This window comes from Achroia grisella, unplaced genomic scaffold, assembly GCF_030625045.1.
Source record: "Achroia grisella isolate CSIRO2021 unplaced genomic scaffold, CSIRO_AGI_Agris_v1 utg509, whole genome shotgun sequence".
In the NCBI taxonomy this organism is placed as follows: domain Eukaryota; kingdom Metazoa; phylum Arthropoda; class Insecta; order Lepidoptera; family Pyralidae; genus Achroia; species Achroia grisella.
The window spans coordinates 1,256,922-1,281,848 of NW_026712902.1; the positions used below are offsets into that span (position 1 = coordinate 1,256,922).

The window sequence follows — 24,927 nt, forward strand, 5'->3', positions numbered from 1 at the left end:
GTTATTCTAATGTATAAAATATATTACTGTTAACATTATATTCAACTCGTGTCATCAGAAGAGTTATTATAATCAGAGATTCATCAAAATCCGTTTTGTAGTTTTTGCGTAAAAGAGAAGCAAACATCCATCCATACATCCATCCACTCACAAATTTTTATATTTACCTAATATTAGTGCAAAATGAACATAAGTTTTAAAACTACAATAATATCATCTTAGTATCACGTGGTATCACCTATTTTTACCATCTACAGCTTACTTTGAAATCTGAAGGATTACAAAGAACTTGTTCTTAAGAACTGGTTCTTAGGTTAAGATTAAGCAGAGAAATCTTGTGATAAGGGATGACATCTTAGTCCTCTAAAATAATATGAGTATCACGAGTGTCACATGATAACGTGATGTCCGTAGTGCTGCTCATGTATATAGGAGACAGTTGTCGCTTGCTATCAAGTGCTTGTTTGCTATTACAATTACATAGTATGTTATATGTTTGAACACGTATGTTGTATATTTGAACACTAGCTTTTGCACGCGGCTTCGCTCGCGTTAATTTATACCCTTCGGGGTGGAATTTATCAAAATCCTTTCTTAGAGGATGCCTATGTCATAGTAGCTTTATGCATGCAACTTCTCAGCCCGATCGGTTTAAAATTTACAAAGTTTCATACAAACTTTCATCCCCTATTTTTTTATTAATCAAAATCCTTTCTTAGCGGATGCCTACGTCATAACATCTACCTGCATGCCAAATTTCAGCCCGATCCGTCCAGTGGTTTGGGCTGTGGGTTGATAGATCACTATGTCAGTCACCTTTGAGTTATATATATTTAGATTATTAAAGTTGTATATTGTATTGTCAAAGACTATACTTCTATGCGCCGTTGAGTGATATACATGGTAGTGTGTGTAATGTTTCTTTTTATTGATTAATGTATTTTATGTATAACTTAAAAAAATATTAGCAATCTACACTTCTCTATATAAACTAACTAACTGTACCCGCGACTTCGTCCGTGTAAAATAGTGACCTTGACCAACTAATGAAAAAAATATTTAATGACCTAACCATTCAGGCTCTGAAAATGGCGATATATCCATACAACCTTGCACAAGCTTCAAAAATGACGATTCTTCCATACATTGTTTCATCCCCCCATTTCAACCCTTTGCAACCCTTTTTCGCATTAAAAAGTAGCCTATGTCCTTTCTAAGGGTCTAGACTATCTACGTAAATTTCATTTAAATAGGTTCAGTATTTTTGACGTGAAAGCGAGACAGACAGACAGACAGAGTTACTTTCGCATTTATAATATTAGTATGGAAGTATGGATAGCTGTGCTCGCGACGCGAATAATGGGCTTGGATAGCATTTTTAATTATTTCGGCTAATTGTTTTACAAATAAGACATGATTGACATCGTACTAGATTAAAAAATGACGAACTTCCATACAAATTTGTACTCCTAATTTTATTTTACCCTCTTAAGGGTATTTTTTTTACAAACTCATATATAAGTAGCAAATTTCTAGATTTAAAAATGACAATACTTCCAATCACCCCTTTCAACCCTTTATTTGCAAAAAAGTGGCCTATATCCTTTCTCAGGTTCTAGACTATTTGTGTATCAAATTTCATTTAAATCTGAGGAATTGTGCGAATTACTAGCTGCTGAGTTTCACCACCGTACGATCCGCCAGAAACTAAAATACCATCCTGATCATCTGGATGAATGGCGGAGGACCACCATTAATCCCATCACAATGCGGTTTTCTAGAAACTTTTTGCCACGCCCAACCACATTGTGGCATCACCTTCCAGCAATGGTATTTCCCAACCGATACGATATTGAAACCTTCAAGAAAAGACCTTACTCCTTTTTAAAAGGCCGACAACGTACTTGCAATTCTCTTGCTATTGCGGGTGCTCATGGGCGGCGGTCACTCACTTACCATCAGGTGAGCAGCATGCTCGTTTGTCCCCTGTGTTAAAAAAAAAAAATAGGTTCAGTAGTTTTGGCGTGACAGACAGTGTTACTTTTGTCCACGCAGTTTTCGTAAAATGGGGTACAAAGTTTTGCTTCACGTATAAATATAATAATGATAACTCGATGATAACTTTATAATCATTTGTTTTCAGCGGCAACATGGTTCACGGAACAATTCAACTTGGTTTGGAGAACATTGTACGGGAAACTGTAAGTTTGTTATAAATAAATCTACTAAAACAATATACCTAAAACATAGTGATTACTTGCTATAAGCACCTACCTACTTGCCATATATTTCAGTACTTATATCTCTACCAAAATCTTCAATTTCAATTTTAGTTGTATACGTAAATAACGAGTTTTTCTTTTAAACTATTTCAAACGTCATTTGAAACTCTGTTTTGCATTTATAATATGTTAATACTGATACTTAAATAACATACAGCTAAAATTCTTGATTTGTCGATTTATTTATTAATCTGTGACAATGGCTATAATGGTTATTCCTTGAGCGTTTGTTTGTTTTATTCCTTAATACTAAAATTATAATTTCATTCGAGTATATAACTATTTTGTTAAAAATAATGCTTAAATTTGTTTAAAAATAGAACAATCCGATTTGTTTCTTGCTGTGACAAGTGAGCGGTTTGTCGAGTCGAAATTTAATAATCTGTGGCTATATTAGTTTGCGCGGGAAAATATACAAAACGTGCGTACTTGTCCCTTCTTCGTACAGACTGTGTACAACTTTTTTTAATGAAATGTATAGATGAGGACGATAAAAAAAATATATTTTTTAATTTAAACCAATTCGACTTGTTTTGTATTGACTATAATGTTTTTTTTCCATTTTCTTCCAGCTCCTTTTCAATGATGGAACAGGCAAAGATCATAACACCGTACAGCCTAATTGACATAATAAATGCTGACACATTAGAATTAGATAGGTATTTTATTTAATATAACTTTGTGATTTCTTGCAGAATACAGAAGAAAGCAGACGGAATGGAGACGTGCCTAAAACTGCTATAGTAACATATGGCATCGACGATATCCCGCCGTGGTACCTCTGCATCTTTATGGCTTTGCAGGTAAGTAGGTTCAGATATCCCATAGGTTGTTTTCTATGGATGATAACGGAATGGTTCGCTCACCTGCGCTAACGGTTCACGCTGGCAGGGCACCAGTGCAGGATAAGATAAGAATCAGGTCAGTAGTCCCATCGTGGTAAATTCACCAGGAATTTACCATGATAGTTTCCAGGGGGAACCGCGTGGAGGTCAACCTGATGTGATACATTGCTAGCAGCGGGGTTATTAGTCCACATAACTAACATTCTCCTTCCCCCCTATCATGTATGTTTTATCTACAAAACCATAGTGTAATAACAAAGTTTAGGATTGTTTATTGCACATAGTATTAAAATAATGTATATGTGTGTAGGTATATGAATTTATGATGTTAGATAGTACATATTCACACATATTTTGACTTATTAATGTAAAGTTACAACATTTATTTAAAATATTAACACGCAAGTTTATTCATCGTATATTTTGCGCCGAGACTGAATGTTAGATTAAATAATCTATACATATAAATAACATTGGAGTGTCTGTTTGTAATATTGTAATAACCGTTTTTTACTACATGCATATGAATATAAATACGGTACATACACCAAAATGTCAATTTTTACAATTTTTGTCTGTCTGTCTGTCTGTCTGTTTGTTCCGGCTAATCTCTGAAATGGCTGGACCGATTTTGACGGGACTTTTATTGGCATGAAGCTGATGTAATAAGGAGTAACTTAGGCTACTTTTAGGTATTATAGAAAAAATATTTTATTTTAGAAAAATAAAGTTAATTTCCACGCGGACGAAGTCGCGGGCACAGCTAGTAATATAATAATATCTCAAGATAATTCACACAACTCCATCTAATCCCAAACTAAGCAGAGTTTGTGTTATGCGTACTAAACAACTGATATAAATACGTAGATAAGTTTATATTGTAATTACATACATAATACACATTTTTTTTATTAAATTAGAGATGAAATAATTATATATAAAAAAATAAATAAAAGAACAACAGAATAACAAACAAATAAAGAAAAATCTTATATATAAAATTCTCGTGTCACAGTTTTCGTTCCCATACTCGTCCGAAACGGCTTGACCGATTCTCATGAACTTTTGTGAGCGTATTGAGTAGGTCTGAGAATCGGCCAACATCTATTTTTCATCCCCCTAAATTTAGGTAGTCCACCCCTAAATTTTTTTATTTTATTTTTAAGACAAAATTTTTATTTTCTATTATTTTATGATACAAATACAAAAATACATACAATCCTAAATTTTCACCCTTCTATCATCAACCCCTATTTTTTTATAGCGTCATTAATTTATATGGCAAAACAACGTTTGCCGGAACAGCTAGTATATATATACATATATGTAATAATATATTGTATTTATCGTTCTGTTTATATTTTGTTGCATTTTGTTTATCATTTATTATATTTGTACCGCTAACATTTATTCTCTGCACCACCAATGGTTGCCTGGTAGAAAATGCCGCATGGTGTTAAGTCCGCCAAATGTACTTTACTATATTTTGTATATTGTGTGCATTGAAGTTAAATAAATAAATAAATAAAAAATAATATTAAAAAAAACAGTACTTTAGTACTTATATTTATACTAATAATAAAGTAAAATACATTTCCTATCCACCACTGCAGAGCATCATCCATTATTCAATGTTGTTTTAAATAAACAATATTTCTATTCTATAAAAAAATACTAGCAACGGGAATTGTTAGTAATATGGACTAATAACCCCATTGTTAGCAATGTACCATATCAGATTGTGGTCATGGTTCCCCTGGAAACCACCATGACTCATCATGAATTTATCGCTCTCTAACTACTACCTCCACTGGTGCCCCGCCAGCGTAGACCGTTAGCGCAGGCGTGAGCACTATTCCATTATCATCTATAAGAAAAAATTACTAGTCATTTTGTTCCAGCACTACCTTACAATGATCGGTGCTATAGTGGCCATCCCTTTCATCCTGTGCCCGGCTCTGTGCATGCAGGAGACAGATCCGGATAGATCTAACATCATATCCACCATGATTTTTGTTACAGGTACCTACTTTTTTTAACTATTCAAATTCAAATTCAAAAATCATTTATTCATGTAGGACATTTTAGCCGCTTATGAACGTCAAGTTTTACATTATAATTTTTTTCCCTACCGTCCAGTTCGGTATATAGATCCAATTGAGAAGAACTGGCAAGAAACTCAATTGAATTACTTTTTTTTTAAATCCAGTTTATTTACAATGCATTTATATAGGTGTCTATGTCTAACATTAAATGAAAATTCAGTGCATGAACAACTATTGCCATGCACGCTCGTCGTTCAAGTAATCGTTTAGTGAGTAATAGGCCTTGCTCAGTAAATATGATTTAACAGATGTTTTGAATTTATTTAAGGGTAATTCCAATATATCTTTTGGTATCTTATTGTAAATTTTTATACCTATTCCCATAAAAGACCTATTGACTTTTTCTAAACGATACTTGGGGACAGCAAGTTTGGACAGCAAGCAAATCTATCTTATTTACTTACTTAATAAGTATTTACTGTTACTTGTTACTCTTTCACGCAAAAACTACTGAATAGATTTTGATGAAACTTTACAGAAATATAGCTCATGCATCAGAATAACACATAGGCTATATTTTATATTGAAATTTTACGCGGGGATACCGCTGGCACACCTAGTAATAATAATAAAAGATATACAGCGCCATTTACTCCCAAACTAAGCAGAGCTTGTATTGTGTTATACGTAGATAGATTTTCTTTGTAAATACATACATATTTATATAAAAGTAATAATAACGTAGAATAATTTACACAGCGTCATAGTCCCAAGTTAAACAGAGTGTGTGTTATGGTACTAGACAACTGATATAAATATATAGATACATTTATTTGTGAATATAAATATTATACATGTGGATGGTTATAAGGGCAGAGGAAGGCCGAAAAAGAGATGGATGGACTGTGTGAAAGATGATATGGTAAGAAAAGGTGTAAATAACGATATGATTGCGAACAGGGATGAATGGAAGCGAAAACATATTACGCCGACCCCAAATAAATGGACCCCATATAAATATTATACATAGAAAACGCCCAGATTCATACAAACAATCATACAAAAGTTTGTACTGTGCGAGGAATTGAACCCGCGAGGCGCGAACGTAGTAAACAAGGCGGTGCGGTGTACTGAACACCCAGACCACCGAGATGTCAAATAAAGCGTACCTCGGTTAAAGCTGAGACAAGTTCTTCCCCCGGACAGTTTCAAATTTATTGGGTAGTGTGTCCGATAAAGCGGAAATGCCAACGTGGATATCATTGCCACCAATGATAGAACTCACAGAACTCCTGGAGTTCTTATGTGAACTCATAAGAACTCCAGAAGTGAGTTCTAATAAATTATGCGATTTTTTTTATTATTTTTGACCTATACCAATACGAATTCAATATTCATAGTTGGTCTAGCGGCTGTGCACACCGCCTTACTTCCGATAGTCGCGGGTTCAATTCCTCGCACGGCACAAATAGAAATAATCTTTATTCAAATAAACTTAATATAAGCACTTTTGAATAGTCAAGTTTTTTTATTCTACCGCTCATTCGGAATGCAGACTCATCACAAGAAGAATGAGCCAGAAACTTGTGTGTTGCTCTTTTAAATAAATATTGATTTACTTATATTTAATTAACAACAAGGATTAGGCCTGCGACAATCAACATAGAAACCGCTACGCACTTAATCTCTGTTCAATAACACAAACATTTGTATTATTGTATAACACAAACATGAGTATGATTGTCTGTATCGGTCTGGATGTTTTCTATGTATAATATGTATGTATTTATGAAAAAAAGCTATGTACTTGTATCAGTTATCTAGTACCCATAACACAAGCTTTAGCTAGCTTAACTTGGGACTAGATGGCGCTGTGTGAATTGTCCTGAGATTATTATTATGTAGTTGAGGGAGGACATATGTCGGTTCAGTTAGTATTCTATAAATACGATTGGTGCTAATACAATTGTAACCTTAAAATTCTTGACACACCGTCGCTAAATTAATAGTAAATAGTCATGTTCTCCGTCCGTACAATTCAATTCCGTATTTGTCAGATTATTGACATTTTAAACTAGAAGTTCTCAATGTACTGGCAGCTATTTACATTTCTATGGAAAGATTATGATCTCTCAATAGGTAAGTAATATTATACATTAAAAGAACTACAATAGTTATTTTTACAGTAATAATTCATTAATAATAACAATAATTTTGCAAACTATATTTACATTTTTATATATTTACTAGCTGCGCCCGTGACTTCGTCCGCGTTAAATTACGATACTTCCATATAACCTTTCAACCCCTTGCAACTCTTGTTTTGCATTAAAAAGTAGCCTATGTCCTTTGTCAGGGTCTAGACTATCTGTGTAAATTTCATTTAAATCGGTTCAGTGGTTTCGGCGTGAAAGCGAGACAGACAGACCGACAGATAGACAGACAGACAGAGTTAATCTCGCATTTATAATATTAGTAAGGATTTTCTTATCAATTTTGAATGTATTTTATTTATAGAATTGTCATATATTTTTATTGTCACTTTTTGCCTTGCTACTGTTTGTACACGTACCTTCATTATAAGTATTTACCGTTTTCTATCCGTTGTTTGATTTACATCACGCATACAGTCCGTTCATTCTATCGCCCACTTTTTGATCCTTCATCGGTAGAAAACCAACCTAACATTTTCAGGCCACAAATAATATCAGGACAATTCACACAGCGCCATCTAGAACCAAGTTAAGCTAGGTAAAAAAAAGGAATAGCTTGTGCTATGGACATTAGATAACTGATACAAATACATTTTAAATACATACAAATTAGACATAGAAAACACCCAGACCGACACAAACAATCATATTCATGATTACAAATGTTTGTACCGTGCGAGAATCGAACCCGCGATATCGGAAGTAAGGCGGTGTGTCAACCCGCTGGAGCACTAAGACTATTTTAGTATTAATCGATTAATAATAACTTTTAAAGTATATTCGAAATTTTTTTGTTGTTACTACCGTATAGGTATATATACCTTAACATGCATTTAGCGAATAGCTGTTAAATTAAAATTACAAGTAGAAGCTTCTATTTTATTTATTTCGCATACATTATTGTGTATTACAATGATTTGTATAATAGATAGCAGTTACTGTAATATGAAAACATTAGGCGAAATGACAATTCCCCAAACCGATCATTTTGAGTCAGTTATCACTGACGCTTTTAAATAACTGATTAAGTTCTAATCAATCATCGCTAATGACGAAACAGTTGGATCAAAAAACCTTGAGGTTATAGTTACAGTTTAAAGTTTACAAAAGTTTACGGTTAGTTAACAGTTTTGAAGCTTAATTATTGGTAAAGCTGTTAAGCTGTAAAAGCGTGAAACGTGACTTTTCAATTTCTAATATCAGTCATATTTAATAAGCCGCTAGAATCATTACTAATATTATAAATGAGAAAGTTACTCTGTCTGTCTGTCTCGCGAAACTACTGAACCAATTAAATAAAATTTTGTACACAGATAGTCTAGACCCTAAGAGGGCTACTCTTTAATGCAAAATAAGGGTAGTAAGGGACAGGGGAGATGAAAGTTTCTATGAAAATATCGTCATTTTTAAAGCTAGGAGCTTGAAATTTATTTTTTATGTTATTAATTAAATGTAAATAAATAGGACATTCAAAGTTTATATAAATTTTACCCTTAAGGGGTAATATAAAATAGGGGATGAAATGGAAATTCGTCAATCTATTCCACGCGGACGAAGTGGGCACAGGTGGTTGTATATATTATTACTTAACAACACAGTACAACATAATAATATGTAACAGTATCATTAACCTAAAACTAAAAACCATAAAAAAATAAAAGAAACTTAATTATTACTAGTAATAATGATTTATTACAACGTGAAACACATTACATATTAGTTTCATTTAAAAATAATATAAAAATTGTCGAAATTGTAACATACTATACAAATAAACAAATTTAAGAAAAACTATTGCAAAAGAACACTTGGAGGTACTGGGACTTGAACCCAGGACTTTCAGCATGCGAAGCAGACACTCTACCACTGAGTTACACCCCCAATGAGACTACAGCCTGAAAATACTGAGAACTATGGACTTGAGTACGTTTGTACTAAAATAAATTAAATATTTTTTATTCAAAATAAACTTTATTTAAACGCTTTCGTATTGTCATTTTGTTTTAGTCTACCCCTCAGAATAAGAAGATATTATTTTTAATGATTAAGTTTTATTTCATGTGGTTTTAGTTTCCTTCTATAGTTAATTAAATATATAAATAAATAACCACCAAATAATAATACCCTTGGACAATTCACACAACGCCATCTAGTTCCAAGCTAAGCAGAGCTTGTGTTATGGGTACTAGACAACTGATGTAAATACTCACACATTTTTTTATTTAAGTACTTTCGTAATCATTTTGTTTTATTTAATTCAAAATGTAATTATATAATTGTACCGTAATTATGATTTTTAAACATTATTATAACGTATTGTAATTAGTTACACTGTGTATTGCGTAGATAATTAATTTATTTTATTTTACTTAATAATATAATTGTAATCAAATTTAAATTTTATTAATATCATTATTATATATTATGGTTTGCCATATATGTAAAGATGTTTTTTATATTGGTCATTAAATGAAACTAAACTAAAAAAAAAACTATTCTACCTCTCAGAATAAAAAGATATTAATTTTAATAATTATATTTCTAGTGGTTATACATTTCATCTATCGTTAATTAAATCTATAAAGAAATAAACGGAAAATAATAATACCGTTGGACCATTGGCCATTGAACATTGTCACATGCCTAATCCTTGTTGTTAATTATATATAAGTAAATCAATATTTATTTTAAAATAGCAACACACAAGTTTCTTGCTCATTCTTCTTGTGATGAGTCTGCATTCCGAAGGAGCGGTAGAATAAAAAAACTTGACTGTTCTAAAGTGCTTGTATTAAGTTTATTTGAATAAAGATTATTTCTATTTCTATGTATTTCTATTCACAAACGAGGGGTAGAAATAAAAAAATATGACTATTCAAAGGTGCTTATATGTATTAAGATTATTTGAACAAATATTATTTCTATTTCTGTTTCATTATATTCCAGGCCTAATAACTTGGCTCCAGAGTACCTTCGGCTGCCGTCTACCCATAGTTCAAGGAGGGACCATTTCTTTCCTGGTTCCAACGCTGGCGATACTCGGTTTACCAGCGTGGCAATGTCCCACCACTGAGGCGCTGGCTGCCATGACGGATGCAGAGCGTCGGACGGTATGGACCACCAGGATGTGCGAGCTGTCCGGTGCTATAGCTGTCTCAGCTTTGTTTCAGTTGTTTCTTGGTAAGTTCTTATGTTGAATCTTATTTTTTTAATAAAAACTAATAACCCAGGAAAGTTTCTAAAGCGCCATCTAGTAGATATAGTTGCTTCTTGGTAAGATTTTGTGTTACATCTTTTTTTAATAATATTATAATATATTAGCTTTGTCCACAGTTTCACCTGCGTTAAATTTCAATTTAAAATATAGCCCATGTATTATTCTGATGTATAAGCTATATTACTGAAAAGTTCCATCAAAATTCGTTAAGTAGTTTTTGCGTAAAAGACTAACAAAAAAGTCACAAACTTTCGCATTTATATACATATAATATATTAAGATTAAGATAACCCATTTCACATATGCCTATCTAGTCCCAAGCTAAGCAGAGCTTACGTTATAGGTGCTAGACAATTGATAGAAATACTTACTTGTATTTTCTTTTGTAAACAAAGACGTAATATATAACGAAAACAAATAATACAAAAATGTACAATAAACTATCTAACAAAACAATGGAATTGACATCAATAGAATTTAAGAACAAAATAAAATCATATTTCGAGCGACATCCTTTTTACAATGTGACGGAATATCTGAATTTCAATGTGAAATTATGAAATTTTCCATTAAGTGACTTTTAATTAGTTTTATATATATATTATATATTGTTTTAATTTATTATTTAGAATAGTTAAAATTGTAATTGTGACATAATTATCTTAAAAAAAATGTATTTACTATTGACGTGCTATTGTGTAACAAGATTTGATACATTTGTGAATAAAACAATATGAAATATGAAATTATTAAGCATTATAAATAGAAAACACGTTGTCATCGATCTAGTTTATATCGACAAACAATCATGCTCATGTATATAAATGTTTGTACCATGCGAGGAATCGAACCTGCATCAATTGGAATTAAGGCGATGTGCTGAACCGCTAGAATATTGAGGCCGTCCTTCAATATGTTTTCGTAATGATCATTATGAATGTTAGTGTATGGGTTTATAATTTTAAATTTGATTACTTTGTTAGACATATCTTGATAAAAATAAAACGTTTTTGCTAAACTAAGAACTTGCTACATTTTATATAATACTACAGCAAATACTTAATTTCTATGACTTATTGAGATTTAAGTAAAGTTTTAACATATAACATAGTATTTCTTATTCATATGTCTTTTATAGTTTACATGGTATCTATACATATAAATAAAATTGGAGTGTCTGTTTGTAATATTGAAATAACAGTTTTTTACTACATGGATATCAATATAAATACGGTACATACACCAAAATAACATTTTTTATAACTTTTGTCTGTCTGTCTGTTTGTTCCGGCTAATCTCTGAAATGGCTGGACTGATTTTGACGGACTTTTTTTGGCAGGTAGCTGATGTAATAAGGAGTAACTTAGGCTACTTTTATTTTAGAAAAATAAAGTTAAAATCCACGCGGACGAAGTCGGAACAGCTAGTTTCGAAATATATTGTGATGTATACACATGTGTGAATTGTCTCCAGTTACTATTATTTTTGTTATCTTTTCTTTTCTTTTCTTTTATCACTTTAAAAGAAACTAATACTCATCCACACGGGCCTTAGCCAAGTGTGGGACAGATTGCGCTATGAGGCAGTCAAGAATTTTCTAGTTATTTTTTTTCTTATTTATTTAATTAACACAATATAAACTTACAGCTAATTGCCAACACGTTTATATTTTAAAACTATTTATACTACTTAAAATTATATGATGACAAAAATATTTTTTATTTAGTAATTATGGAAGGCAAGGCTTCTGAATAAACGTCAGCATCTTGGACCTTACCTAAAAATGAATTTAATAATTGCAATGCTCTCATAGTGGGAGAATTGCTAGCGTGGCTTGTGCGTACCGACGCGGTTGCAAACAGTCGGACACAACGACGGGTGACACTTCTCACGTAATTCGGTGGGATATTGAATCCTATCCGTTCTACAACTACGGGATTATGCCACAGTTATTATTATTATTATTGTATTTCAGATCTTAACCAGGGATGTTAAGGAGCTCCGTAACCGTAACCGAAACTATCGGATATCCGATATAAAAAAATATTCATAACCGTAACCGAATCCGAAATAAAAGTTTCGGATAATATCGGATAGGGGCGGAGTCTAATTGAGACACGTTATGTAACCATTATATTACTTAGCTGTTTGGAACGTAACCGAAATTATCCGAAACTAACGGATAATCCGAAATAATTTCATATCCGCATTCATATCCGGTATAATAATCATTCCTGTATCCGAAACCTATCCGTATCCGAAATTTCATATCCATAACATCCCTGATCTTAACCACAATTACTGCAATGATTTTTTATAATACATTTTACATCGTACAATAAAGAGTCAGAAGTTGACTCTGTATTGTAAAATAAAATAATGAACAACAATTCAATTCGTTCTTGCCAACTGGCTGACTTGGCTTCTATTGTCCTTTGAAAGCCTCCAGCATTCACAATAGGATGCAATTCCCGTTCATCTTGAGGAAATTGTTTTTGAAAAATGCTCTCTTCAGATTACTTTGGTGTTATCAGCTCAGAAGCTGCTTTCCAACGCCTTATGTTTCTAATTTTAAAGAACAAAAACTTTTAACATATATAATAATTGTACCTACAAATTGAAATTTTGCACTCTTACGAGGTTAATGTACGGATCTCAACGATATTGTTAACACCTTATTGTTTAACTACATTTGGCAAATAAAGTATTATTATTATTATTTTAAATAGTCTTAAAAACATTTCAAATCAAAAATCAATTAGTCCTATACGACCTTTTAACCGTAAACATAATTTGGCAGTAACACAAATCAAATCAAATCAAATCAAATGAAAAATATTTATTTTATTTGCCATAAAATTATTCGTGTTAAGGCCCGATTAATAGATAATTTCCAATGAAATATAATTTATTCCTGTACGACAGTTTTCCTGTGTGACATTTTAACCGTAAACTTAATTTGGCAGTAACAGAAATCAAATCAAAAATAGTTATTTTATTTGTCATAAAATTATTCGTGTTAAGATCCGGTTAATAATTTAACAAATCAAAAATAATTTATTGTAATGCAAGCAAGTCTGTATTGTGTGGTTCAGATGATATCATTACACATAATTGATATGTTAGGTGCTCGGCTGACTTTATAACATATATATAACTCAAAGGTGACTGACATAGTGATCTATCAACGCACAGCCCAAACCACTGGACGGATCGGGCTGAAATTTGGCATGCAGGTAGATGTTATGACGTAGGCACTAGGCATCCGCTAAGAAAGGATTTTGATTAATTCTACCCCCAAGGGGATAAAATAGGGGATGAAACATTGTATGAAACTTTGTCAATTTTAAACCAATCTGGCTGAGACTTTGCATGCATAAATCTACTATGACGTAGGCATCCCCTAAGAAAGGATTTTATAAATACCACCCCTAAGGGGATAAATTAACGCGAGTGAAGATGCGGGCCAAAGCTAGTTAATGAAATAAATTACCAATATCATGCAACACTTACAATTAGTATAATGAGGTAATTTTACAAAAGTATATTTATAAATAAAAATAAATATAAAATATATTAATACATATATACACATATTAATTACTAATGAGACTTTGTGACATTAACATTCGGTTTGAAATAATCTCTGGCATTGATTATAGTCCAGACTTGCTAAAAATTTTTTATTTTTATTTTTTACTCAGGACCTTATCAAATAAACGGTGTATATGTAAAGTAAAGTAGGATGTGTGTAATACATACCGAGCCTGTCATGACGAGGTAACCCAACAAACAGACTACTTAATGGTCAATTGTGACGGATTGTAGTACACAAAAAAATATATTTTGGTTTGAGCTTGAGTTTAAAAATAAGTATTGTTCCCTTTAGGTTACTTTGGTGTGATCGGCTCAGTGCTACGTTTTGTGACACCGCTCACGATAACGCCGACCGTGGCTCTAGTTGGACTGACGCTGTTTGATCACGCGGCTGAGGCTGCTTCCCAACACTGGGGTATTGCTGCTGGGTAAGTGTGTACTACTTACTTACTTCCGCCCCTTGTCAGGAGTGTACTTGCTTAGAGCAAGATGGCAAGAACTTGGCATCCGACTGGTGCTCATCTAGTAAACCTGGCACTCCGAGAAGACCACCGACCAAGTTCGGCCTCAACTCTTCCATGATCTTGGAGCCTTGGCCGCAGCCACCTCCACCCGTGAAGTTGAGCTGCCGGCTGAAGAAGGCCGGGAAAATGTTGAACTGCTGCGGGTCCGGCAGCGCGGCCAGGGGCGGCGCGGGTGGCTCGCTGGCCCCGCGTGTTAGTAAGTAAAGTAAAGTTACTTTACTTACTTGATTTTACTTATATGATTTTTTATGTAATTGGAATAGCGAACTGACGATTCTCATCTGATCGTAAAGTAACCATCTACCTATACCCATGATAAACACTACATCCATGACACCATTCCCTCTGATCGATCCCCCGTCCAAATTTGTTTTTAATTTTTTTATTTATTTGAACTGAAACGGTGATCGAAATTACAACGGCCTGAGCCGAGGTTCGAATCCCAAACAATGCCTTCAGACCACAGATAATATAATATTATATACTTCAGACTAAAGTCGTATCCGTTAGGAGGGAGTTGGCCTTCAGCTGCTCCATAAGTACTCCGCGGGTTTGGAGAGCCAGCTGCACTTGGCTCCTATTGTCCGGTGAATCTGTAAAGTCCAGCTGCAAACATTAGAGTAGTACGAAAAAAAACGTGATACCGTGTGCCTTTTGTCGTGTGATTGTCATGAGACGAACCTGATAACACTCTTCTTTTGTAAAAATCTTTTATATTTCTTTTGTACAATTATTTTTTCTGTACCTCATATGTTTGATTGATGAATTAAGAATATATAATTAACTGGCTCTGCCCGCGGCTTCACCCACGTTAAATTTGTAGCCTAATGTTATTCTGATGCATAAGCTATATTATTGTAAAGTTTAATTAAAATCCATTCAGTAGTTATTGCGTGAAAGAATAACAAACATCCATCATATCCAACATATACAAACTTTAAAATATTAGTAACATGTATAAGTAATTATTTTTTTTAAATATAATCTATCTATCTAATAAATAACTTATTATCTATCTATCTATCTAATTGCATCCGTGCAGAGCCGGATCATTAGTTTAATATACTCGTAACAAGGCTGTCAAAGTCCACATTGAACCGACGTCCCTTCCGGAAGTGATCTAGTAAAGCATCCTTGAATGGACTGAAGGCCTTTGATGGTATACATATCCCTTTGAAGAGATACACCGCTTTGTTGTGTAGATCAATCGGGAGATTGGGAGCCTGTATGTAGGGTTGCCAACTTTTTTTTTACCAAAAAAAATCGTATAACTGTCATTTTTTCTTATCCAAACGATAGGAAAATAATAAAGTATTAGGGAAACAAAAAGTATTTTTCAATTTTTTTTTGCATTAATAATGTATTTTTGCGTGCTTCTAACACTAGAGCTGTGACAAATGTCACAACTCACAATCACATCTAACATTTCGTTCATTAATTATAAATCGTTAAGTACCCATAACGAGTATTTTGTTTTACGCATCACAGTAAACGTTGAAAATAAAGTATTTTTGCATACTTTATGTAAAAGTATAAAGTAATTATAATTTATACTTTTACATGAAGTATGCAATTACTTTACTTTATACTAATAAAGTATGGTTGACAACCCTACCTGTATGTATGGCGACCAATTCATAATTCCTCTTGAGGCTTTGATAGCATCAATGCAATCAATGCCTATGTTTGGACTAAATACAGATACTGTTGAGTTTGTAACGCATTGGATGGATGTATATGTGCTCTTAGTACTTATAACTGATTAATTTAATGTGCAAATACAAAAACATCGTTAAATTCATGACATTATTTATTTCTAAGTTGCTTACCCCCGTGTGACCGACATAGCCCGAAGAATTGCGACTCTGAATTGGCAATGGGCGGGGCACATAGCTCGTAGGACAGATGGCCGTTGGGGCAGTAAAGTCCTCGAGTGGCGACCACGGACCGGAAGACGCAGAGTGGGAAGGCCTCCAGCAAGGTGGACCGACGATCTGGTCAAGATCGCTGGAAGGCATTGGATGCGAGCAGCGCAGGACTATAGGAGGCCTATGTCCAGCAGTGGACGTCTTTCGGGCTGCGATGATGATGATGATTACCCCCACACCTTCTTTTACATCAAACTTCATTTATTTATAATTTAAGAGCTGTGCTCTTGTCGGTGGAGCTCCCGCCACCTTCCATGATCTTCTACCAGTCTTTTTAGTTGTTGATACGACACCACTCCAACTTTTTCCTTAACTTATTTGACGTAGCTGTATCTCGGTCTTAACCTTCCTCTCTTTCCATCTATTTTTCCTTCGATAATATTATTAACTAGCTACTCGCCCCGGCTTCGTCCAGGTGTATTATACATACACATCTATTATACATATATAAATCTTCCTCTTGAATCACTCTATCTATTAAAAAAAACCGCTTCAAAATCCGTTGCGTAGTTTTAAAGATATAAGCATACATAGGGACGGACAGACAGCGACAGCGACTTTATTTTATACTATGTAATGATTAGTTCGTCGTGTCGTATCAAGTGCCCCAACATTTTTCCCCGCCTATTCTCAATAATATCTATGATTTGTTTCTTTTCTTTAACCCATTCAAGCACCACACTTACTTGACATTTATCATTATATATCGCCCAATTTTCATAATATCTTATTAAGTTATAGCCTATTAGTTGTGCTCGAGATTTCGTCCGTGTGAAATAGTGACTTTGGATAATATTTTTGATTATATAGGCTAATTATTTCAAAAATAAGACATGCATAACAGCGTTTTAGCTTAAAAAATGACGAATTTCCGTACAGATGTTCATCTCCTATTTTAAGTTACCCCCTTAAATATCAAATTAGTAAAACAAGTATCAGCAGCTTGTATGGGAAAATATAATTGATGTTCTTACTATTTTACATGCAATTTCTTTATATTTTATTACCGTTTAAACGCTCCCTGGACTTCCACGAATATTTCAAGACTTAAATTAGCCAAATCGGGTCAGCCGTTCTCGAGTTTTAGAGAGACTAACGAACAGCAATTCATTTATATATTCATATTCATATATATATATATATAGATAATTGGTTTTGGATTGCTCCAAATCAAAATTTCATGTTTCAAACTACAAAGAACGAAGATTTTCAAGCAGTCATAAAGACATTTCAAATACATGACAAATCAAATAAAAAAATATTTATTCATGTAGGACATTTTAGCCGCTTACGAAGTTTATATTTTTTGTATTATTATATTTGTCGTTCTATATATACATACTGTAGTTTGTATTCATACGTTTCGACTTGTAAATGTAAACTTACAAGGATTATTTAACAGAGCAACACACAAGTTTCTTGCACGTTCTTCTTGTGATGAGACAGCTTTCCGAACGTGCGGTAGATAAAAAAAATTGTTATGACTATTCAAAAGTGCTTAAATTAAGTTTATTTGAATAAATGATTTTCTATTCTATTCTATTCTGTGACCGCTGCTTTACCCGCATAAAATTTATAGCCTATATGTTATTTTGATGTATAACCTATATAACTGTAAAATTTCATCAAAATCCGTTCAATACTTTTTGCGTGAAAGAGTATCAAACATCCATCCATACTCACAAACTTTCGCGTTTATAGTATTAATAAGTGATATATATATATATGTATGTGACCTATCTGATTATATGTATATCTTCTTTCAACAAAGACAATGGAGTTTTTATCTAATTTCATAGTCTACATCGAGATTAAGTTCAGACAATGTCATTTTACTTTCAATATTAGGTCCCCAGCTCCGGGCAGTAATGTAACTACTTTTTATATCATTACCCGGGACAGCGTCCAATCCGCTGTTTATAGATTGCAAGTGGGCGGAAACTGTCCTGGATAAGGAGGAAGGTCAAAGTTGAACGATCCGTGGCCTGCATACAGCACAGCTCCATCGATCTGATCAAATTAATAACCCCTAACAGTTTAACATCGAAGCAACAGGCATATTGAAACTGGGACAACCTTGTTGTGTAATAAATCACGATATGTTTGTATTTTAGAAATTATTTAGGAGTACTTTAACTGCCTCGGTGGTCTAGCGGTTTAGTACACAGCCTTACTTCCAATGGTCGCGAGTTCGATTCCTCGCACAGTGCAACATTTGTATTCATGAGTATGATTGTTTGTATCTGAGTGTTTTCTATGTATAATATGTATGTATTTAAGGAAAAAATATATTTATGTGAATATTTGTATCAGTTATCTAGTACCCATAATACAAGCTTTACGTAACTTAGCTTGGGACTAGATGGCGCTGTATTAATTGTTCTGAGATTATCTTTATAATTTCTTGGTGAATTTGTTACGATGGGCTAACTGGCCTGACCTCATGCTCATCTTATTATCCTCCACTGGTGCCCCGCCAGCGTAAACCGTTTGCGTAGGCGGGTGCACCTTTCCATTATCATCCCTAAGACACGAGAATTTTGTATATTAGATGAATTTCAAAACAACACCTAATTCGATAAATTAATTGACTTAGTTTCTTGTCAGTTCTCATCTCGAAATCACTCCGTACTGATTTGACATATCATAAGAGTTTGTAATAGACCTACATGAATATTAATATTTTAAATTTGAATTTTGTATAATCCTCTATACGGTCATAGATACATATAGAAAGAAAGAAAGAAAATAAGTTTATTTGGTACACATAACAATAACAAAAATAATTTTTAAATTTTAATTTACAGTTATATAGTACCAAATAGGTCTCCGCTCAGCATACATCATGATGAGTTGCCACGACGTTGGTATTCTGCGGATACCTTCATACATATAAATATAATAATAATATACATACATACATAAATCTAGGCACATAACACTTAATAAACATCATTACATAGTATAAAACAAAGTCGCTGTCGCTGTCTGTCCGTCCCTATGTACTATATGCTTAAATCTTTAATGCAATGGATTTTGACGCGGTTTTTCTTAAAGGATAGAGTGAATCAAGAGGAAAGTTTATATATATATATAATACATGTACAATCGGGGGAAGCCGGGGCGAGTAGCCTGTTTAATATATATTGCTACGACATATATAAATAAATATCAACCATTAGTACACACTGAAATATGAAATAACACATAATGATCTGGTGACACTAGCAGACAGAATATGTAACCTTGCATTACTGCATTTGGAGTGTAGACATCACAGCACAGTTATCTGTGTAAGGAGTAGTAGTTGTTTAAATTTATTTTAAAAATCAGCACACTTAAATAATCTTTTATAGGAGGAGCGATATTACTATATATGTACATGTTGTATATGAACCGAGGTAGGTATTGGGTCGGCGTCCTCTCCCGGCGTGCAACAAGTGAGCTGCATCGATTTCCCATCACAGATGCACTCCACTCACACAGAGAAACACATCTATGAGTAATATCCCTAGCGCATGTCACTATTATATCGCTTTCTTTCAATTGAGTTATATTATATCTTACTATAGCTAATAGCTGACCTGGCAAACGATGTTTTGCTATATAAATTAATATCGCTATTAAAAAATAGGGGTTGGTTATACAAGGGTGTTAAAGTTGATATCGATGCGAAATAAAAATACAGCGCTTTGTAGAAAGGTGTGTAATGGAATAAAATGATGGATGCAATTACAGAGATCGCAATATGCACGTAACACAGAAACTAGACGACGCGCGCCCCGCTCCCCGCCTCACCGCATCAGGAACCAGTTATTATTTATATTGTATTACGGTGAGGCGTTAACATACTGGGCCCCCTTGAAAGCTGGTCTTTCAAGGACTCAAGTGTCGCATCTTGATTCTTCCAGGCAACATACTTTAGAAACGGCTCTTCTCAGGATGCCCTTTTTTGTGATTACATCAATCACTCTCGTGATGCCATCTGATCCAGGATAGAGCTTTACAACACGACCAAGCAGCCATTTCATAGGTGGAAGTTGTTCATCTTTAATTATAACCAAGTCATCTGGTTTTATTTCTTGACATTTTGTACGCCATTTCACTCGTTCTTGTAATTCAGACAGGAATTCCTTGGACCACCTTTGCCAGAAGTGTTGTCGCAATTTTTCAATAAGCTGGTATCGTGTGACATTGTTCCTTTCTATAACTGGTGAAGGTAATGAAGTCAACGGACGACCAATTAGAAAATGCCCAGGAGTTAAAGGAGATAAATCTGATGGGTCCGATGATAGTGTAGTCAACGGACGAGAATTTAATATTGCCTCAATTTGTGCGAAAACGGTAGTAATTTCCTCAAAGGTTAAATTTGCATTGCCTATTACACGCTTTAGGTGAAATTTTGCCATTTTTACGCTGGACTCCCATATACCCCCAAAGTTAGGCGAGTAAGGCGGTGAAAATTTGAAATTAATGCCTTTTTTACATGAGAATTCGCTTACATCATTATTTGCCCTTGCTAAAAGTCTAACTAACTCTCCATTCGCTCCTACAAAATTTTTACCATTGTCGCAGTATATTGTATGTGGTTTTCCGCGACGTGATATGAATCGCCGCAAACAAAGTAAAAATGCCTGAGTGCTTAAGTCGGTAACAACTTCTAAATGCAAAGCTTTAGTGGCGAAGCATACAAATATACACAAGTATCCCTTCGTAGTTTTTGCGCCTCTACCCTTGCGGTTCAATATATAAAATGGCCCTGCAAAATCTGTACCACAGGTTTCAAATGGGAGCGCTGGAGTAACTCGTGAGCTTGGTAAACTTCCCATGAGAGGCTGTAAGGATTGTGCCTTGAAGCGTTTACAAGTCATGCATTTATTTACTGTCTTTGTAGCTAATTTTCGTCCGCCTAACGGCCAAAATTGTTCGCGGATCGAGCTTAATAAAAGTTGAGGACCGCAATGAAGCAATCGAAGATGCTCCCTTTCAAAAAGTAACTTTGTAAATTGATGATGAGGGTCAATTAATATGGGGTGTCTTTTTCCGTAGGTACATTGTAACGCATTTTGTATCCGTCCACCGACACGTAAAATGCCGGAAGAATCCATAAAAGGATTTAACGAAATAATGTTGGACGTTTTTGAAAGTGTTTTATCTTTAGAAAGAATATTTATTTCATTAAAAAAGGAATCCTTTTGAGAGTGTTTGGCAATGGTAAGTAAAGATTCATATATGTACTTCTTTATTAGTTAGTACCCCTGTCAACTTATTTTCAATATTTTTACAATTGTATAAAAATCTATGAATATATGCAACAACTCTCTGTAATTTGTATAACTTTGAAAATTTATTAAAAGGTATTATATTTTCGATAATTTCTTTATTTTGAACTAATAAAATTCTTTTTGTTTCAGGTACCGACGTGAGATTATTTGTAATATCTACTGGCCAATTTGTTTCAGGTTCATACAAGAATGAAGGACCCTCCCACCACAACGAAGATGTAATAAGCTGCTGTGGCGAGACACCTCTAGAAGCTAAATCGGCGGGATTTAAATGGGTAGGTACATGCCTCCATGCATTTTGATCAGTAAGTTTTCTTATCTCTTCGATACGATTACAGACGTATGTTTTTAGTGTTTTAGGTGGCGATTTTAGCCAAATCAAAACAATAGTGGAGTCACACCAAAAAAATGACTTAGATATTTTTGCTTTCAGAGAACTTATAACTTTAGAATATAAACGTGCGCCTAGAAGAGCTCCTAGTAGTTCAAGCCGAGGGATAGTAAGTTCGGGTTTAATTGGGGCTACTTTAGCCTTAGCGCAAAGTAATTTGATATCAGTAATGCCAGTTGTATTATTGTGTGACTTTAAATATATGCAAGCACCGTATGATGTTTGTGACGCGTCAGTAAAACAATGAAGTGTAATGTTTGTAGGCTGTTCGCACATTACGTATCTTGGTATTTCAAAATCATAAAATGTTGACAAATTGTGAGAAAATTCTAACCATTTTTCTTTTATTTCGTCTGGAACAGGTTCATCCCACTCCAATTTCGAAAGCCATAACTTTTGTAAAAGTATTTTAGGTATTATTGTACATGCAGAAAGTAGACCTAAGGGATCAAAAACCTTACATGATGTAGATAAAATAGTTCGTTTAGTTACATTTGTATCAATATTTAACTGTGTATAAAATTTTAATTTGTCGGTACTTGGTTGCCATTTTAATCCTAGTATGGAGCTTTCCTTACAAAAATCCTGTGTTTGATCAATTGGAGTAATTTCTTTTTATAAATCAGGGACATTGGACCGAAATTTGTGTAATGAGAAACAGCCCTCATTTAATTTTTGCACTACTGCCTGCACTGATTTAGCTAATATTGATTTTGATGAGCTTCCCGTAATCAAATCGTCGACATAAAAATCATGTTTTATAACATCGGCAACAACTGGGTCAGTGCATTCTTCAGCTAGCTGAAGTAAGCATCTGGTACTGAGAAATGACGCAGCGGCTGTTCCATATGTTACAGTATTAAGTTGTAAAGTTTTTAAAGGAATTCGATCATTATCTCTCCACAAAATTAATTGTAAATGTCGCTGCGAGTGGTCAATTTCGATTTGACGATACATTTTTGTAATATCTGCCGTAACGACATATTTATTGTATCTAAATCGCAATAAAATAGACAATAAGTCGTCTTGCACAACTGGACCTATCATCATTAAATCGTTTAGCGATTTACCTGTATCTGTTTTAAACGATGCATTAAATACTACTCTAAGTCGAGTTGTCTCACTGTTTTCACGTATAACCGCGTGATGTGGAATAAAATATCCGAACTTAGGTCGTTCTATCTGTGACAAGTGTCCCAAACTCTCATATTCCTGTATGAAGTTGGAATAGTCTATTTTGTGACCATTTCTTGCCAATCTTTTTTCTAAATTATAAAAGCGTTTTCTAGCTATACTGTGTGATCCACCTAAAACGTTTTCGGGTGGTTCGCGAAAGGGAATTGTAACCGAGAACCTACCTGAAGGCAAACGTTTAGTATATTGTATAAAGTGGTTTTCACAATATTCTTCTTCCTTCGATAATATTTTATATTAGATTGTAATTCTTCTACTTCCCAGAATTTAGCTAAAGATTCTTTTATTTCTTTTGTAAAATGGCAATGAACTTTTGGAGTTGAAGAGTATGGATTACCACCAGTGGGGCCAGCAACAAGCCAACCAAATTTCGACTCCTGTAAAGTAGGATTATTTTTACCCAACTTAATTTAATTTGGCATAATTAAGTCCCAATAAATGTCTGCTCCTAATAAGAGGTCGATTTCAGATGGACAGAAAAATTTTGTGTCAGCTAATTGTATATTGGATGGCATATTTAGTTTAGCAACATCTACTAATACACTTGGCAATTTATTTGTAATATGTGGGATTACTAAACAGTCTACTTTTACTTGAAATGAATTTACGCAAGATTTCAGAAGCAAGTTACAACATTCAACTGAGTTAGTCATGCAGTTGTTCACGCCTAAAATCGGTATATTAGTTTTTTTACAGAGAATATTAATTTTGTTTTTTATTTTTTCAGATACGAAGGAAGACTGACTACCGCTGTCGAGGAGAGCCTTCACTAGGTGAGTTTTGTTATTTATCGTGTCTACTACCTCTATTTCAGCTGTGCATAATAACACCTGACCTGAAACAGAGGCAGAAAGAGAGACTTGCGACTCACGTGGCAAGAAGGAAGAACTAGTCGTTGATTCCGCAGGTAAGTTATCTTTGTTAGTATTTTCATTGCGATGTAATAATGAATTGTGTTTTCTGTTACAGATTTTGCAAGCACTCAAGCGGCAACGAGAATGGTGATGGCCAGGACGCAGACAGTTTTTACAGAGTTTGTATTTACTAATTGTAGTTGTTTTGCTATCCATAGACATATTTTTGAACTGTTCACACTCGTATAATAAATGATTACTATTGCAAACAACACAATTTCTTTTATTTGTAGCTACTGAGGACGTAACAAAGGACCTTGTAGGTTTGTTTTCCTTGTAAGTATTATGTTTTTCAAGTTTAATTGAATCAGTACGACCGTGTTGTATGGTTTCTAAAATATTAGCTCGACTACGTAAAAATTCAAAGAAATCAGCTAACGTAGGTGACAGATCCAATGAATTACGATGCTCCTCCCATTTGCGACCTGTGGCAGGATCCAGCTTCGAAGTCATAATATAAATAACCAAAGTATCCCAAAATTGAACAGGTTC

At 33.9% G+C, this 24,927-nt stretch overlaps 1 protein-coding gene and 1 non-coding gene across 2 annotated transcripts in view; one reads left to right on the forward strand and one right to left on the reverse strand.

Annotated features, from left to right (window-relative positions):
- The window catches only part of LOC131846314 (solute carrier family 23 member 2), a 45,251-nt gene that overhangs the window by 2,245 nt on the left and 18,079 nt on the right, over window positions 1–24,927 (forward strand). Inside the window, exons 2-6 of the mRNA XM_059195588.1 lie at window positions 2,144–2,201; window positions 2,978–3,085; window positions 5,029–5,149; window positions 10,332–10,565; window positions 14,492–14,627. Coding sequence (XP_059051571.1) covers window positions 2,151–2,201; window positions 2,978–3,085; window positions 5,029–5,149; window positions 10,332–10,565; window positions 14,492–14,627 — 650 coding nt within the window. The 5' untranslated portion in view covers window positions 2,144–2,150. The remainder of the gene's footprint in view (window positions 1–2,143; window positions 2,202–2,977; window positions 3,086–5,028; window positions 5,150–10,331; window positions 10,566–14,491; window positions 14,628–24,927) is intronic.
- Window positions 9,195–9,266, reverse strand: Trnaa-cgc (transfer RNA alanine (anticodon CGC)). The gene has a single exon. It is a non-coding gene; the product is annotated as a tRNA-Ala (tRNA).